Source organism: Vulpes lagopus, chromosome 13 (genome assembly GCF_018345385.1).
Source record: "Vulpes lagopus strain Blue_001 chromosome 13, ASM1834538v1, whole genome shotgun sequence".
NCBI classification, from domain to species: Eukaryota; Metazoa; Chordata; class Mammalia; order Carnivora; family Canidae; genus Vulpes; species Vulpes lagopus.
The window spans coordinates 18,073,475-18,092,049 of NC_054836.1; the positions used below are offsets into that span (position 1 = coordinate 18,073,475).

Here is an 18,575-nt window from a genome sequence, read left to right on the forward strand (position 1 = left end):
CTCTTAAAGATATCCCCCAGCTCTGTGTGAGTGTATGTATAGGGGGAGCACATACATAGGTAAGGATGTGTTTGGGTGGAGAAAACATTCCTGTTGAGTCAAAAGACTATATTTGAAGCTGACTTTCCATAGGAAAAAAACTATAATCTAGGCTGCATTCCTGAGGGAAAGTCCAGATGCCTGTTAAAAAAAAAAAAATAATTGAATGCCTCCAAGCACAATGGTTAATACACTATAAATGATGGGACTTTTAAGATTTATTTATTTTAAAGTTTTTTTTTTTTTTTAAATTTTATTTATTTATGATAGGCACACAGTGAGAGAGAGAGAAGCAGAGACATAGGCAGAGGGAGAAGCAGGCTCCATGCACCGGGAGCCCGACGTGGGATTCGATCCCAGGTCTCCAGGATCGCGCCCCGGGCCAAAGGCAGGCGCCAAACCGCTGCGCCACCCAGGGATCCCAAGATTTATTTATTTTAGAGAGAGAAAGGGAGGGTGAGCACGTGCAAGCATGGGGTAGGAGGAGAGGGAGAGAGAGAACCTCAAGCAGACTCCCTGCTGAGTGGGAAGCCTCACACAGCATCGAACCCTATGACACTGAGATCAAGACCTAAGCTGAAATAGAGTCAGATGCTTAACCAACTGAGCCACCCAGATGCCCCGAATGATATGCTTTTTATAAGGCATGATAAGGGCCTAGAATGTGCATACACTGATTTGATAAAACACTGTAATAGCCAGTAAAATACCACTTTATTGTGGAAGGGTAGAGGGACTGAAATGAAAGACTCCTAGAACACAGGCTGGAAAGAGCCCAAAGCCAGGGACAGAAGAGAGGGCTGGTGCAGAGCTATGCAGAACCCAGGAAAGCTAAGCATGTGGTGACCATGGTGTGGTGGGGATGTGGTGACCATGGTGGTGGTGGGGACAAGGGTGGGTTGGAGGAGCAGTGGAGAGAAAGGCTACAGGGAATGGAGGATCTTGAGTACTAAAAAAGAAAATTAACTGTTTGGGAACCAGCAGTGCTGAGCAATGAACCCATAGCGATTCAACTGTACCATGCGAACTGTCTGAAGCTGAATTGCTATATGATGAGGCCCATCCTAGACTAAAAATCAACCCTGGCATGACTGACCTATTGGGTCCTTAGTGTCATTACGACATTCGACTTTGCCTTATTAAAATTAATTTTATTAAAACAGTCCTCTCAGGCATCTTTCACTTATGCATTTTCTTTCAAAATTATTTCATGTTACTACAAAAAGCAGCATTAAACACAAGGACAGATGTGTGTGTGCTTAAAAACACAGTCTATTCAATTAGTCAGCCATGATATTAGATGGAAAAAAAAAATGTCCTTCCAGGATCCTTATCATTATTGTGGAGTATGTGTTCTTTGAATTTCTTGCCTTGTTTTTGGGATCACCTTATTATGCAACATCTGCTCTGAATTTCCAATGTGATAAACAGAGTATGAGTGTCTGTGGCAGATGGCTAATGACCAGCAACGACAGGCCATTCAAGCCTGCCTTGTTTTCTGAGAAGCGATATTTTCATGTTAATTTGCTCTGTGTCCTACAAAGATGAGACAAATCACCTGCTCATAATTCAAGCAAAGTGGAGACCACCAGGAGCCAGAGAATGGGCAATGGTTCGACTCCTTTAGGGGTGAGAGGAGAGAAGGGTCTGGGACACTTTTCCTCATCTGCGTGGAGGGGGAACCCATCAGTCACTTGGCATTATGTCAGATGGAGAAAGATGAATCAGCCCTGGGCATCTCATACTGACACCAGAGCCACTGTTGACTGCAAGCAGATATGAAAACAGATTTCCCAGAGGCAGAAAACAGGTGCTATTAAGAGTGTGTGTCAGTCTCTGAAGTCTGGGTTTTGTAAAATAAACCTAATAGTATATTTTATCTTCTAGTGAAAAGATGACAACCAACAGAAATCTGTAAGAAACATTCAATTGAAGATAAAATGAAATCTAATTCACAGGGAAAATGACCCATACAGACACACAAACCTTGAGCTTTTTGGCCTTCTCAAGCCCTATAGAATTCATTTATCATAGAAATACATAAGTAAAATGTCATTTTTATTCCAAGATTGAGTCATACAAAGGGGCCATATGGTCCTGAGCTAAAAGAACTCTGTCCTATTTTGGAGAGGCAGCTGATCTTTCAGTGTCTTGAATTTCTACTTGTGAAATTATACTGCCAGTTTCATCAAACATGTTATATGCAATGTCCAAAGAACGACGCTAGGTTCTTAAAGAGTTTATAAGATGTTGAGAAGCCAGGTATGTACTAGAAAATATCTTGTACTATTATAGGCAAGCCTAAGTACCCAATGAATAGTTCAAGTAGAATAGGGCATTCCATTCTAAAACCCTATAAAAAAAAAAAAAAAACAGAAGATTTTATTCTCCCGATATATATCCTGCCACATAATTCATTTTCTAGGTAGCAGTTACAATAATTAAAGAACAAGGAAATGGATTTTATTTACAGGTTCTTTCTGATTCCCTCTTAGAGGGCAGCAGATAAGGGAAAGAAAGAGAAAAAGAATCTGAAAGCCCATTTTTTCTCATGAAGCCCTCATATTGGAAAAGTGCTATATAAACAGAGATTCTAAATTTATCGTGAACCCTAAAAAAAGACAATTGTTAAGGTGTCAATTATGGTCTTACAAGTTTAAGCATGGAAGTCCAAAACAATGTCAAATCTCAAATAAAAATAAAGGTGGCAGTGAATTCCTCCAAAATCAAGTACAACTAAAGATAACATTCTGAATTAGAAAGAGGAAAACACGGTATGGCAATGGTAAGTCTATGAAGCAAAATGTGAATATATGTTGACTTCAAAGTACGACAGTGAGCAGCCTCCTCTAAACAAATATCATTATCAACATCAATGTATGGGGTGCCTTAGGATATCAGGAAGAGATGAAGACCACAAGATGGAGTATGTGTAAGATGTATATATGCATCTATTTATTTATTTTAAAGAATAAGGTGTATTTTTAAATGTTGTAAAGAACCACCAATGATTTTTATTCTCATGAGCTTCTCAATGGCAATTTTCAGTTCAGGCCTATACACTTCACTTACTTTATCAAAGCCTGACATGAATACCATGCAATAATCGCAGGCTTTTCTAGTGAGTTCACCCAACTATCAACCTCCACAAATACTTAGGGCTTCAGGGCTGTGCTGCTTTTCTGCCTTTTCTATTTTTTTAATAACAAATAGTATTTAAAAGCATTTGAAAAATTGTTATGTGATTTATGCAAGAAGCAGGTCAAATAAGCCCATCATGGGTTCTTTTCTAATAAACATGTTGATGAAAATATTGAACAAAAATATTTTACCTTTATAATACCTAGTAAGAGACCATGGAGCATTTCAGTTGTGTACAAGTACTGCTCTCCTGTAATTTATGTCCTGAGCAGGCACTAGAATATCCTGAACTTAAGTGGATAATAGGTAAATAGTGCCACAGAAAACATGGTGGGGGGTAGGGGAACTGAGGAAAAATGATCTTGTATGAGGTCTCTTCTTGACTTTGTTTTATATCTATTTCATGTTAAGAATTTTTTTGCATATTTACAATTATTTTATAATATGGCATGTTCTGACACTTGCAAGACAATCTTAGTACTAATATCTATTGAAGCACATTTTATAAAATATTTTGGTACCATAATACAAAGACTGAGCAGCTAAAGATTGTGCTAATTTGTAAGTGGTTCTCTTTCTTCCTTTCACCTGAAAACACTCCCTAAAGTATTGCAATAACCACAGAAAATGTGTACCACATGCATCTGGGTGCATTTCACCTCTTCTCTTATACTATAAGGTCCTTGAGAGTAGCTTCTTGACTAACTCATTTTTGTGTTCCCTAAATGCTAATGCAAAACTCTGCAAATACTCAATAAATATTTATACCAGTATACTCAGAAAATCTTATTACAACAAAGTATTCTATGTAAGAATCCAATTGTGTTCCCAATAGGTTGTTCATAATAACAACATTCTCTTGATCTAGGTATCTAGTTATTGAGACTTCCTGTAAATAAGCCTATACGACAATGAAATATTTCTGTTCTCTGGCTGAGTCCATACAAAATTCAATTAACCAGAACCCCAACTAACCAGAACCTCTTACTTAGCAGATGTTTATCCTGCAACCAACTCTTAAAAAGAAGTCAATCACAAAAACAAAAGTATGTCTTTACTAAAAATAATTTTGTATCATTTCTACATTTGGCCTAAAACTATACATTTGATGGTTTTATGATGGTTATGTAATTGTTTTAAATGATTATTCGTATTTTAAATAATGGCCTAAACAGCTCCCAAATGCTCAAATTATTTTTAAAAATTCTTATATTTGATAAAGAAGAAAAGTAGATTAGCATAGTATTGTTCAGAAAATTTTTAATAGTTAAAGATGAAGACAAAATAGGTCTTTTTAAAGTTTTACTTATTTATTCATGAAAAAACACACAGAGAGGCAGAGACATAAGCAGAAGGAGAAGTAGGCTCCCTGCAGGGAGCCTGATGCAGGACTTGATCCAGGACCCGAGAATAATGCCCTGAGCCCAAGGCAGATGCTCAACCACTGAGCCACCCAGGCACCCCCAAAATAGGTCTTTTGATCAGCCTTTAAGTTAGCAAAAATGTTCAATTAACCACTGACATTAACAGACTCTGGGAGAATCTCCTGTTCAATACAGAATGAGTGACATTCCTTTTCCCTGGGGACAGATGAAAAACTCAGAAATACTTTAACAATTCACCTTATCAAAACCTTCTGTTAACCAGCGTTATTTTCCCTTCTTGCCCCTTTCTTCCCCCATCAACCCTTGCTCAACTCTCCAAGCTCCTCTCCTCTACCTCACTTTGGTGACCACCTTTCTGCCTGTTCCTCATCTTATCCTGCTTACCCCTACACCCCCACCCTTAAGAATTCCCTCAAACCTGGGGCACCTGGGTGGGTTAGTTGGTTAAGCATCCAACTCCAGATTTTGACTCAGGTCGTGATCTCAGGGTCGAGATATTGAGCCCCACATCAGGCTCCACACTGGGGTGTAGAGTCTGTTTAAGATTCTTTCTCCCGGGGCAGCTGGGGTGGCTCAGCGGTTTAGCGCCGCCTTCAGCCCAGGGCCTGACCCTGGAAACCCGGGATCAAGTCCCACGTAGGGCTCCCTGCATGGAGCCTGCTTCTCCCTCTGCCTATGTCTCTGCCTCTCTCTCTCTTTGATGGATAAATAAATAAATAAAATCTTTAAAAAATAATTTAAAAAAAAGATTCTTTCTCCTGGGATGCCTGGGTAGCTCAGCGGTTGAGCATCTGCCTTTGGCTCAGGGCATGATCCTCGATCAGGGGATCAAGTCCCACGAGCCCTGTGGGGAGCCTGCTTCTCCCTCTACCTGTGTCTGTGTCTTTCTGTGTTTCTCATGAATAAATAAATAAAATCTTAAAAAAAAAAAAAGATTCTCTTTCTCCCACTGCACTGCCACCCCTCCCCCACTCTCTTTCTCTTAAAAAAAAAAAAAAAAAAGGAAATAAATCCTCCACAACCCACTCCGTTTCTACTCCTGCCTGATCAAACCCTAGTTCAGTGCGTTACTCTGGTTTATCAAACATTTTATTTATTTTTTTCTAAAGATTTTTTGTTTGGCAGAGAGAGAGAGAGAGAGAGAGAGAGAGAGAGAGAGAGAGAGAGACAGGGAGAGAGAGAACATGCACAAGCAGGGGGAGTGGGAGAGGGAGAGAGAGAAGGAGAAGCAGACTCCCAACTGAGCAAGGAGCCTGACACAGGACTCAATCCTAGGACCCTTGGGGTCATGACCTGAGCCGAAGGCAACTGAGCCACTCAGGTGCCACCTATCAACCATTTTAAATACACAGATACTTTTGTAACCAATTCCACTCAGCAGCCTCTAATGCCAGGAGAATTTAATATGAAGCTCAAATGATCTATGCAGGTGGTAATGTATGGCATAAATATATAGTTACCTTGTTTTGCTTAAAAAAGATCCCCCCACCCCCCGCAAAATAATTTTGAACTTAGAACTAACTACTCAGAAGAAGCTGATGATTATTCTGATAGTATTTATGTAAGCTGTGGGAAGTCATTTAAAAATAATTTTGAAATAATTATATCTGAAGATATGTTGTCAATGTTGTCTTATTTACTGAGTACCTATGTGTAAAAATCATTGTGCAGTGACTGTCAGGATACAAAGGTGAATGAATATGGACATAAATAACCATGATTAAAGGCAGAAAATATAACCAAGATTGGGAGAGGTGTAGAATGAGTGCTATAAGACAAATGATATTATATCCAGCTGTAAATGTTGATCAAATGATATCTGGGTTGGGCCAGGTACTGCAGCAGATAGTTATTGGGGGGGGGGGGCAGGGGAGCAAAGAAGTGACATTAAGGAGGCGGGGGAGCAAAGAAGTGACTCCATATAGGAGCTAAGCCCTACATGCTGAACAGAGGATTTTATTTTTTCTTATTTATTTTTCTTTTAAAGATTTATTTATTTATTCATATGAGAGACACAGAAAGAGAGAGAAGCAGAGACAGGCAGAGGGAAAAGCAGGCTCCATCCTGGGATCACGCCCTGAGCCAAAGGCAGATGCTCAACCGCTGAGCCACCCAGGCATCCTGTGAACAGAGGATTTTAGACAAACTCATAAAGGAGGGAACTGAAGCCACATTGGAATTGAAGTTGAGAGGAAAAAGGTGTACAGAGATAAAGGAGAAGAGGGCCAAGAACAGATAAGAAATATCTACATTTACTTTTTTTTAGGATTTTATTTATTTAGAGAGAGAAGGAGGGAGAGGGAGAGAAAGCCTGTGCATGTGAGCAGGGGGAGGGGAAGAGGGAGAGAGAATCTCAAGAAGACGCCGCATTAAGCGAGGAGCCTGACATGGGGCTCGACTTCACAACCCTGAGATCATGACCGAAGTTGAAATAAAAAATTGGATACTTAAATGACTGAGCCACTCAGGCTCCCCAGAAATACCTACATTTTTAATTTTTTAAAAAAGATTTTATTTATCTGAGAGAGAGATAGAGATAGAGAGAGAGAGAGCGCACAAGTGGGGACAGGGGCAGAGGGAGAATGAGACTCTCCACTGAGCAGGGATCCTGACATGGGGCTCGATTCCAGGACCCTAGGATCACGACCTGAGCTGAAGGTAGACTCTCAACTGACTGAGCCACCCAGGCATCCCGGAATACCCACATTTAGAGAGAGTTCAAGTTCTTGAAACTGCTCAGGAAGAAATGAGAGCACTACTGAGCATATATATATTCTTTTAGGAAGGGCAGATGGGAACATAAACCCTTTATCAATCTAAAACCAAAGGAATAAATTATTCAGTATGTCAAGTTATATATGTGTCAGTATATGAAAACACCAGCTAGCTATCACTAAAAGACAAGATAAAGCATTGCCAGCTATTACCTCCAATCTAAAATGATGCTGAATTTTAGGACCCATTTCTTTTTTTTTTAATATTTTATTTATTTATTCATGATTGACATAGAGAGAGAGGGGAGAGCAGAGACACAGACAGAGGGAGAAGCAGGCTCCATGCCAGGAGCCCGACGCATGACTCGATCCCAGGACTCCAGGATCACCCCCTGGGCCGAAGGCAGGCGCTAAACCGTTGAGCCACCCAGGGACCCCCTTAGGACCCATTTCTAAACAAGGAATGATTAGGTAAGGAGTCTGCTTAGTTAAGTCACCTAATACACATAACTGAAACGGTCTTTTTTTTTTTTTTTTTTTTTATGATAGAGAGAGAGAGAAGCAGGCTCCATGCCGGGAGTCTGACGTGGGACTCGATCCCGGGACTCCAGGGTCGCACCCTGGGCCAAAGGCAGGCGCCAAACCGCTGAGCCACCCAGGGATCCCCTGAAACAGTCTTAATGGAGACCTGCACACGTTGATCTAAAAGATTTACTGGGAAGTTCCATTAAGCAGAACAGAAATATGACCAACAAAACTTCCTAAGTAAGTTTTTCCATAAGACTTCAAGGAAGGAAAAACTTCTGGTCAATCCAGCACATCTAGCCTGCTGACCTCTAAGGAGTCTTACATCATTCCTGAATCCCAACGGTTTAGGACAGTACCTGGTACTTAGGCTTCCTATAAATATTTTATGAATGAGAAAAAAAATGGAGAAAGAAGGACCTAAGAACCAGTATTTCAGATCTACATAGTATAATTTATGTCCTGGAGTCAGTATACAATTATACTATTCAATGTGCTCAGGCCCAAAGTTTCAAATTACATCGCTTGGAGCCTGTCAATCATCAGAAAAAGACTGAGCTATATTTATGACACTATACCCTCTAAGATTAGGGGCAGATAATGTACATATAGATACTTTTAAATAATTTTAATACATATTAAAACTAAAAAGGTTTTTTCACTGAGTCCTAAAACTAATGAACTAGAATATATCTTATTCTTTGAACATCTCACTGGGTTAATATATTTAACTATATACTGTGTTCCAAAAACTCTAATTCTGGCCATTTTTTTTTTTAAGTAAGCTCTACACACAATGTGGGCCTTGAACTCACAACCCTGAGGATCAAGAGTCCCATGCTCTACTGACTGAGCCAGCCAGATGCCCCCCTCGCAATTTTCATATGGAAGAAATGCGATTGCTTAATAAACTTTAACAGTGTGATGACTTAAATCAAGCAGGAAGATGACTCTTGATACCTTTATGGTTTCAGTGGGCACTCCCGGCTCTGGGACTTTATCCAAATAAGTGGTCAAGTCTTGATCAACATGTTCAAACACTAATGTTAGTTTCGTTTCTCTGTCTGTTCGTGACACTGTGCATACATCAAACAATCTAAAAGAAAAAAGAAAAGAGACATTAAGTATATAGCAATAAGCAAAGAAGTTAACTTGTATGTCTTAACACATATCCGGCAATTCGATCATACAATGAGAAAAAAAATACCAGTGTTGATCATTCCTTGTGATAATATGGAAGGATGCCTAATGGGATTTGATATTTTAATAGCAATATGAGATTCAGAAGAGAAGCACTTGGGTAAATAATGACAAAATCCACAGTGGCAAAGAGAAAACAACAAGACCAGCATAAGAATGTCTGCCTGGAGAGTTTCCTTAGTTAAGAACTTACATACAACTATTTGCCAACGGAGATAGTTTAAAGAACTGCAGCCTAGGAAAAATATGGTTCTTCTTTGCACACAGTTCAAGAATTATTAGAGACCAATTAAGCATTCTTTGGAGATGCTGGACTCCACAATGAAGATTTTCCTGGATTTTTTTTTTTTGAGGATTTTATTTATTTTATCATGAGACACACACACAGAGGCAGAGATATAGACAGAAGGAGAAGCAGGCTCCCTGCAGAGAGCCTAATGGGGGACTTGATCCCTGGACCCCGGGATGATGCTTTGAGCCAAAGGTAGATGCTCAACCACTGAGCCACCCATGCATCCTGATTTTCCTGGAATTTTAGGTGTTACAAACATGCCTGTGAAAATAAAGATGGTGAAATACAGAGAAATTTGGTTAATTTCTAAGAGAGACTTCTCATCCTGGAAAGGGCAAAATTTCTTGGTTTAAAAATTCCAAATATCATGCTAATTAAAACGGAAACTTCAACATTTTGGGGGGAGAGAGGTGGCATTTGAAACTACATTAGTCAGCTACATCACCCTTAAGTGATAAAGACAGATTAGATTAACAAACTTTACAATTAAATTGGGATGGGCAGAATCTAATAATCTTCCACAAAATTCTACAACTAATTCAAAATTCAAGTTTTAAAAGCAAAGCCTTCAGGAATCAGAAGCATTTTCAAGCCCAAGGACAAATTTTTCCTTACTTTCAATCACACACAGCATACTACCCGGCACGAGATGCTTACCACATGTTTGAATAATTAAACAAACCACCCCTAAACAAGCTGTAAGTAAATCTGACAAGAATGTAATATAAATACTAAGCAATGGCTAATAAAATGCTATTCATAGTCTTTTCTTTCATTTTTAAAAACTGAATAAACACTCATTTCAAAGAAACTATTGATAAATGTGCATAAAACACATCACTAAAATGCAGCGCTCTCAATTATGTACTTTGTATATTGACCTCTGTTGAATTTTTAACGTCAAATTGGTTCACCATGCCACCCTACTGCATTTCTGGGCTAAATGGGGCCCCACAATATTGGGTACTTCTCTGTAAATCTAAACTAAACTTTAAAATAAACTAAAGAACATTATAATTAAGTTAAATCTGTTGGGATGAACACCACCACCACTAACCTCACATACTTCACAGCCAGATCCATGCTACTTTTTACTTATGGGCAGTCTGGGATGAGTTCGACAACACCACTAAAATCAATTAAGACCAGCCGAATTTCTTCTTGTATTTACTTCGAAATATTCTGATTTCTAAGTTTTAAAGATTTTATTTTTATTTATTTGAGAGAGAGAGTGCACATGCTCACATGTGCCTCTGAGCAGGGGGAGGAGGCAAAGGGGGACGAAGAAAGAACCTAAAGCAGACTCCATGTTGAGCCCAACTGGGGTTAGATCCCAGCTGAAACCAGAGTTGGAAGCCCAACTGACTGAGACACCCAGGTGCCCCGATTTCTAAGTTTAATCATTTACTTCAAAACTGGATTTTTTTTTTTGAAATTTCAAAGTCTTCTGATGACACGAATGTGACTTACTCTGGAAAATTACTCTGATAAAATAAAAACTCCTAATAAATTCATTAAAGATAATGCCATTAATCATATGAGTGTCATGCTATGACAAATATGATTACTATCATGCATGAATTTGATGCCTGGATGTTTATCAAAACCATTCTTTCAGTTTGGTAAAGTGAGGCAATTACCATTTATTCATGGGCTTCTTTGAACCACCCTCTTTCCATTAAAAAAACCCACACACTCTGCCAGCTTCACTGTTTTCTTCCTCTTGAAGAAAAGAGTTCCACAATCACCAAGCTTCTTTCTACAGGTTACTTCTATTTTTGTAATGAATTAAAACAGCAGTGAATCATAAATGACATATACTAAATTCAAATACAAACATGGGAACTGCACCATTACAGTTGTGCTTCTTTAACATTGCTTTTAAATGTTTTCCATTATAATTAATACATTTCCTCCATGAAAAAAATGTATTTTTTATCACTGCCTCAGGTCAACACTGATTTTAGTAACTCCAGTTCTTACTGCAGTTATAGTTTGTGATATATATATAAGATACTTTAGTAATTTCCAAAAGAAAACAAAAAGTTTGAGAAGGACATAATTGGAGAATAAAAATGATCATAAAAACTGCTGAACCAAAAGGTCACCTGCTTCTAAACCGTTGTTAATTGCTTAACAGTCCTGGCAGTATGCTTTGTTGCTTCATTTTCCTGAAAGCATGTTTTCAAACACTCTTTGTAGGACACAATTCAAGAATAACATCTAACCCACACAAGTTATTTTCCTCAAACCTATATCATTCTCTTCAAAATAGGAAAACTCACTGATGGAACCTGAAACAATTAGACTCCACACCTGAGAGAGACAAAGGTGAGCTCATGGAAGCCACTGCCAATTGTTCTACATGATAAGCCATGGAGAAAAGGCACGAATTTTAATTGGCAATTTTTATTAAGATTTATCTATTTGAGAGAGAAAGAGAACATGTATGAGCAGGGGAAGGGCAGAGAGAGAGGAAGGGGCAGGCTCCCCACTGAGCAGGGAGCCCGATACAGGGCTCGATCCCAGGACCCTGGGATCATGACCTGAGCTGAAGGCAGATGCTTAACTGACTGAGCCACCCAGGCAATCCTTTATAATTGGCAATTTTTTAAATGTGGAATTTTAAAGAGGCATGTGTGACAGTGCATACCATAAAACATTCCTGTATAAATTTTAATGGATATAATTATTTTATTCTTCTAGGTTACAAAAAGAATGGCGTTCGGTTGAAGTGTCTCATGCTGGTTCAAGAAGGTGGTATTATTTGTGGGGGAGGACTTCCTGAAATTTTTAAAACTTTATTTTACAAGTGGAGATCACATATTTCATTTTGTATTAACATTTCTTGCCTACAGATTTAGACATTCATATCATCAAAGCAAAAAATCATCAGAGTAGAATATCAGCACAGCATAGTAACATCCTACTGATAATGGCTATACATGCATGTTTTTTATTGGTCTCCAAGCCACCGGGAGTTTATTTAACCAAGGCTCTCTAAGCTTACATTATTTGTATGCAACTCTAGAGAAAGCCAGTTTATCAATTTATAATTTAGTGATCGTGACTATGGCAAATGACACTCTTCTAGTGAATAAATACATGTCAGTCATTGCAGAGGTAATTTAAGTATCTTTTATGCCCCAAATACAGGACAACTATGTAAATGTCTAGAGAATCAAGTTTAAATGAAATATTCAGAAGGTAGCTCATATGATGGGTATGATCTAGATGACCTTAGCCTAAATATATTCCTTGCTCCACATTGTACAGTGACTCCAGATACATATTCCACAGATGCAATGGTTTCTTTTCCTTGGTCAATGCAGAAATAAAATTTGTACTTCCTGAAAGCACCTTTATCTGTTTATCCATGGAGACAGCTTCTCTTTGTTTGCCTTTGTCTTATTCTGAATATATAATTCACAGGTTTACAAACTTTTCCAATCACTTCATTTCAGCTTTTATTTCATCAGGTAACATTTGAGAGGGCATTTTTATTTTTATAGGTTAACTATTTTAAATTCACTGTTAGCCAAGTTAATAGTAGTGGATAGTTTTCTTGTAGAGAGTGATTCTAAACACAGTGAGTAGATGTCTACTAGCTCTCATCAATTGGCTGTACCTCCTGTCCTTTTCCCTATATTTGAGAACTACGTATTTCATTGTCCATGGCCTCAGGCAACAGGGCACAAAGAATAACTGGAAAGAAAAGAAATATTGCATCAAATTGGTTGTTTCTTCCCAGCCCTCCCCCAAAAGGCCAAAACATTTCAGTAGCTAAGTTTTCTTAACTAGACTGAAACATGTGTGGGACACCTGGTGGCTCAGTGGTTGAGCGTAAGCCTTAGGCTCAGGCATCATGATCCCAGGGTCCTGGGATCAAGTCCCACATCAGGCTCCCAAAAGGGAGCCTGCTTCTCCCTCTGCCTATGTCTCTGCTTCTCTGTGTGTCTCTCATGAATAAATAAATAAAATCTTAAAAAAAAAAAAAAAGAAACATGAGCTTAAGGGGGAATTACTGATTTAGTTGAAGGGAAAAAGCAACAAGTAACATAGTATTTTCAAAAAGTGTAACAATTTTGTGAAGATTATATATCAATTAATGTTGCCCTAAGCTCTGCCAGTTTTTAAATGATTTTTTTTTTAAATTGCACAGCAATAGGTTTAAACTCAGGAAATAAGATACAGGTCAGTCCATTATCCACATATCTCAGCCATGATGTCTTCCAAGCTTTCACCAGAATCTTCCACAGTTACCTCAGGGACAGAACCTTCTTTTTGGGAATTGTATATGCTACAGCCATATACACTTACCTTCAGATATGTCAGGAACTGAACTTGAAGAATTTTTCAGTTTTTCTTCTGAAACCTAAGATACCAACTCAATACCTCATCCCTTGTCTTCATGTACTGTCTCTTCTTCTTGAACAACCAACCTCCTGTTCTTCTATTCTTCCTGCTACTTCCTGCAATTTCTGTCAACACACTGAGGATTTGACTTCATGGACCCAGCAGGGAAAAAAAATCCTGCACTGCATTATATCCAAGGTAAAAACTAACAGTACCAAAGTTTAACAGAAACTTTAAAACATTTTGTACCAAGATCCCAACCATCATTCCCACAGTGGTAGAAGACTGGCTGCACACACACTTCTCATTTGAGAGTCTTTTCATCAATATTTGCAGCAATTTGGTGGAGCACCCGCAAAATAAGCAGATTCTCCAGGAATTATGAGCTGAAACTGCGTTTTCATTGACCCCAGACTTTATCCACATTTGCCCAAGTTCATTACAAGCTGTGTTTATTGTCATCTGAACTTCAAAAACTGTCCACACACCTAAGAAGTAGGTCAATGGGTTTTCCCTCCTCTAATCCATCCATGAAATGTTGAAAGTTTTCTACTGAGGTCATATTGTAGTTGTGTGCTTTATAAAGAACATCAGGGTTAATGTTCCTCAAAGCATATTCTGCTACTTGAACTTTACTTAATCCTGCTTAACCGGAAGGATAGGTTGGGAAAAAGGTTTATTCATATTGGCCAGTTCCTTCTTGTCATAGTCAAAGAGTAGCAACTTAACCAATGCCACATCAGCAGCAGTCACGCTACCAACTCCACCAACACCTACCATTGCTAAAGCAAAGGTATGGAGGTCCTCGCAGTTGCTTCTAATTCCCATTCATTTCAGTGCCATTAGGCAGCTATAGGGACTAGAGTCCACCACCTCCAGGCTCAGCTTCTTTTCTTTTCTTTGATTTTTTTTTTTAAGATTTTATTTATTTATTTGACGAGAGAGAGAAAGAGCACACTGGGGCGAATAGCAGAGGGAGAGGGAGAAGCAGGCTCCTGCTATTGAGCAGGGAGCCCAATGCAGGGTTCAATCCCAAGGACCCTAGGATCATGACCTGAGTCAAAGACAGAGGCTAAACTGACTGAGACACCCAGGTGTCCCCAGGTCCAGCTTCTTGATGAGAAGGCCACCCACAGCCCAACTTCTTCCCTGGCCAGTTCCCACTCCAGCTCCTCTACCCAACTCCCCAGACTTGGGCATGGCTGGGGCCCTGGGAAAGTGCTCCTATGTCTCTGTAGCAAGGCCTTGAGTGCCTTGCAGCCATCCATCCCCTCAGAACCAACCCTCTTAGCTTCCTCTGTCTTCGAGTCTTGGGAGTCAGGCCACAGTAAAGCCTTGGTCATCAGTGTCTGGAGCTGGAGGCCCATGATGTTGCCTTTCCAGGTGGTTAGGGTGCTAATATTAATTTCATCTGGAAAACGTGGCATAATACTTTCTCCTTAGAAATTCACAAGTGGGGGCACCTGGGTGGCTCAGGTCGTGATCCTGGGATTGAGTCCCGCATGGGGCTCCCTGCAGGGAGCCTGCTTCTCCTTCTACCTATGTCTCTGTGTCTCTCATGAATAAATAAATAAAATCTTAAAAAAAAAAAAAGAAAAAGAAAGAAATTAACAAGTGACATCAAGGGAACTAGAGGTCCTGGGAGGACCTGTAGGATACCTGCCTCTTTTGGCTCCAGTGTTCATGGTCAATATCTTACAGAGCCAGGACTCCACAGAAGACGTTTTGGGAAATACTGATATACATTAAAATACAAAATTCAGTCTGACTTGTTAATGAACATTATCACTATAAAAATAAGTTATATTAGTCATAATGTATAGGAAATGCATTTTGAATCAACAATATAAATACAGGCATCCCCCAGTTTTCGAAAGTTTGTGCCACTTCACTTTCACATCACACCACCGCACTTTTACAAAAGTCCTACATTAGTACACCTGTTTTTGTTAAGCAAAGAAATCAGAAAGAGGATTTTTGCTTTTAGGGAAAAAGAAAAAAGTGAAAATAGCATTCAATACTTGTTTTGTAATGAGCCTTTATAGAGGCAGCATGCACCCCAAACAGTGAGGCACCCCCACAAGCTCCTTCCTCACAACTATACTCAGCCTCTAGGCACAACCTGCCTTAGCTTTGAAGGGTCTCTGTGAGCATGTGCGCTTTATCTCATTTTATTTTGGGCACCCGCTAGCAACATGTGTCCTAGGGTACCAGAAAAGCCTAGGAGAGGTTGTTTTTTGGATCTGGGAACACTCAAAAAATTTTCCATATAAATTAATGGTAATTGCTTCTTTACTTTACACCATTTCAGCCTACAAAAGGTTTCATAGGAACATTCTACTTTCAAATAGCAGGAAAGGCCTGTATTCATCTTAGGAATTTTAGAACATAATATTTATGATGCTTTTTTGTCTACAATGACTCCCTCGAATTGCCCCAAATCAAATAAATAATAGTCAATGTGGTGGGCAATAAAGAGAACATAGATGTTTTAATATAACAAATAAGTCTCACATAAAGCAACTGAGCGAAACAAGAACTGAAATCCCTGGTATTTGGCAGGAGGTTAACAATCTGTAATATATTTATATAAATCAATGAGGAATGTGACCAAGCTGCCTGTAACCCCTACACTTGCAAAACAAAAGAGCCAGACAGGTCTGAACATTAGAACATAAACACTGGAAAATAACTTCAACTGTATGATTCTTTGTGTTGACCAACATCTTAAGACTTTTGAAAACTTTTTTTTTTTTTGCTATTCAGTAAACTAATAAAAATACCATTTCAATGATTGTGTGATTGCAATTCCATAACAGAAACATAATCACACCATGTTGAATATGAACAAAATAGATGTCTTCTGGAGGAAGTCAAAACTACCATTTAATATGCATCTACTAGAGCTTAGTTTAATGTGATCCAAGTGAATGTTCAGAAAGAAGTGAAAAGTGGTTCTCAGCATTCACTAACTCTATGAATCCAGTTTAGCTATGCAAAAAGCAATCCAGAAAAGCCAGATATGTCATTACCATTTTACAATTAAGTCAGCCAAGCCCCTCATTATCCCATAAAGTAAGTTATCTCCCTGTCTCAACAGTCCTGACCCCTCAGCTGTAGAGCAGAGAGCAGGACTTGAGGTCCAGCATAGCACTCAAGCTTTCCAGCTGTCCTAGTGATGTAATTATCTCATAACAAAATATCTCCGTGAATTAACTCTGCATCCTATCCATTGTAATTCTTAATGACTGCTTCCTGTTCATGTTTTCCATTTAACTTGCTATTCTGGATCTATTGCATAGGCAAGTTGCCTTCATCTAATGGATGGGATTATATCCAATAGATTTGGGATTTCCAAAGATTACAATTTACAAAGGTCTCCCAAACAACATGCTTTGTAACACAAGCCCTGCCTTTCTTTTTTGGTTATAATAAAAGGGAAATCTGTGTTATTTGCTATGATTAAACTTTGACCTGTCACAGGAAGTTCTACAAGGAATTTTTTTCCTGTCACTTTTTTTTCATACCCTTGAATGTTTGGACATCAAATAGTTCAAGAGCTGAGAGATGTCTGGCACAGCTGCCTAAGAGCGCTAAACAAAATTTTATTTGAACAACAGCCAGTCCTTGGAATTGAGAAGAATTCTTTTTTCTCTCTCTTTCTCTATAGTCCATGAAGTACATTCTGTGCCTATAGCTTGCACGCACACAAGGTTATGTTCATGCATCCCTCTTGCCCTGCATTACTGGATACTGGCCAGGGTATTCTCCATTTGTTCATTAAATATGGACTGTGTGTGCACTTGTTCTAAACCACTACTGAATGGTGTAACTCCAGAGGTATTTGCCACCAAAAAAAATGAGAATGCTGCTAGAAGGAACTTGCCACTTCAGCAGCATCCATAAACATTTATGAGTACCTACCATGTGCAGGTGCGGTACTAAGTTTTAGAAATTCCAGTACATCTAATGGGTATGATCTTTAAGAGCTTTACTATCTAGCTGAGAGAGAGGAGACTGATATATAAAACTGTAAGTAATGCATCTGGCTAAGTATTAATTTGAAATAAATTCTATAAATATAACATGAAACTTTATCAAAGTAAATTCATTCTACATCCTAATATTCGGTAGACATCTGTGATGTGTCTGCTTTTGCAACACCTATTACCTCTTCCGTAAGCCATATTCTCATTTTTTTGTTGAGGAACTACTCCTATTCAGGCAATATAGTTTGGGGGCATGAGTGCAGTATGGCATGTAACCTACCCCACAGAGTGACACACTGATTCAGGGATGGAGAGGACCATATGACTCAGTCCCGGGACTTTTACTAGAACTTCTGGGAGAGTAGAGCTCTTTTTATTCTGAGATTACCAAACTGGCAACATATAAGCTTGCAGGTGCTGATGGCTGTCTTTGCAACCACTTTAGTGAGGATATCATGGAATGCAGCCAACGGGAAAGAGAGCCAAGGCAGAGAAATGATGGGCAAGAGATTCTAGACGCCACCGGTTAAGCACTGGCCCCACCTGTGCCAACATAACCCTGGATTTATTAGTTATGTTAGCCAGTAACATCACTTTTATGTTTACCCAGTTTGAGCGGGGCTTTTACACTTACCAAAAAAAAAAAAAAAAACCCAAAATTGTCCTAAGACATTTATACGTATCTTGAAATGGTTAAATGATTTTGAAACATCAATATCTGACTTCAAATATGTTTTACATTTAAGACAAAATGAATTAAGGTCAAGCATATAAACAGTAGTAGTTTCCTCTAGGTAACTGCACAAACCCTGACTTGCTGGGAGACTATTTCCTTTAAATGATCCCTCTGTGAGCAGGTCCATTGGGCAAGAGTAACTGACAGTCCCAGAGCAGACTAATTCATCTCTCCCAAGAAGGCACACAGCTTCCTCCC

The 18,575-nt window shown here is 39.0% G+C and overlaps 1 protein-coding gene and 1 pseudogene across 2 annotated transcripts in view; both read right to left on the reverse strand.

Moving 5' to 3' along the window:
- The window catches only part of CDK6 (cyclin dependent kinase 6), a 242,430-nt gene that overhangs the window by 168,585 nt on the left and 55,270 nt on the right, over positions 1 to 18,575 (reverse strand). For both annotated transcript variants that reach the window (XM_041727653.1, XM_041727654.1), the window contains exon 3: positions 8,765 to 8,900. In XM_041727653.1, the coding sequence (XP_041583587.1) occupies positions 8,765 to 8,900 (136 nt within the window). The remainder of the gene's footprint in view (positions 1 to 8,764; positions 8,901 to 18,575) is intronic.
- Positions 13,372 to 14,534, reverse strand: LOC121474634 (annotated as a pseudogene).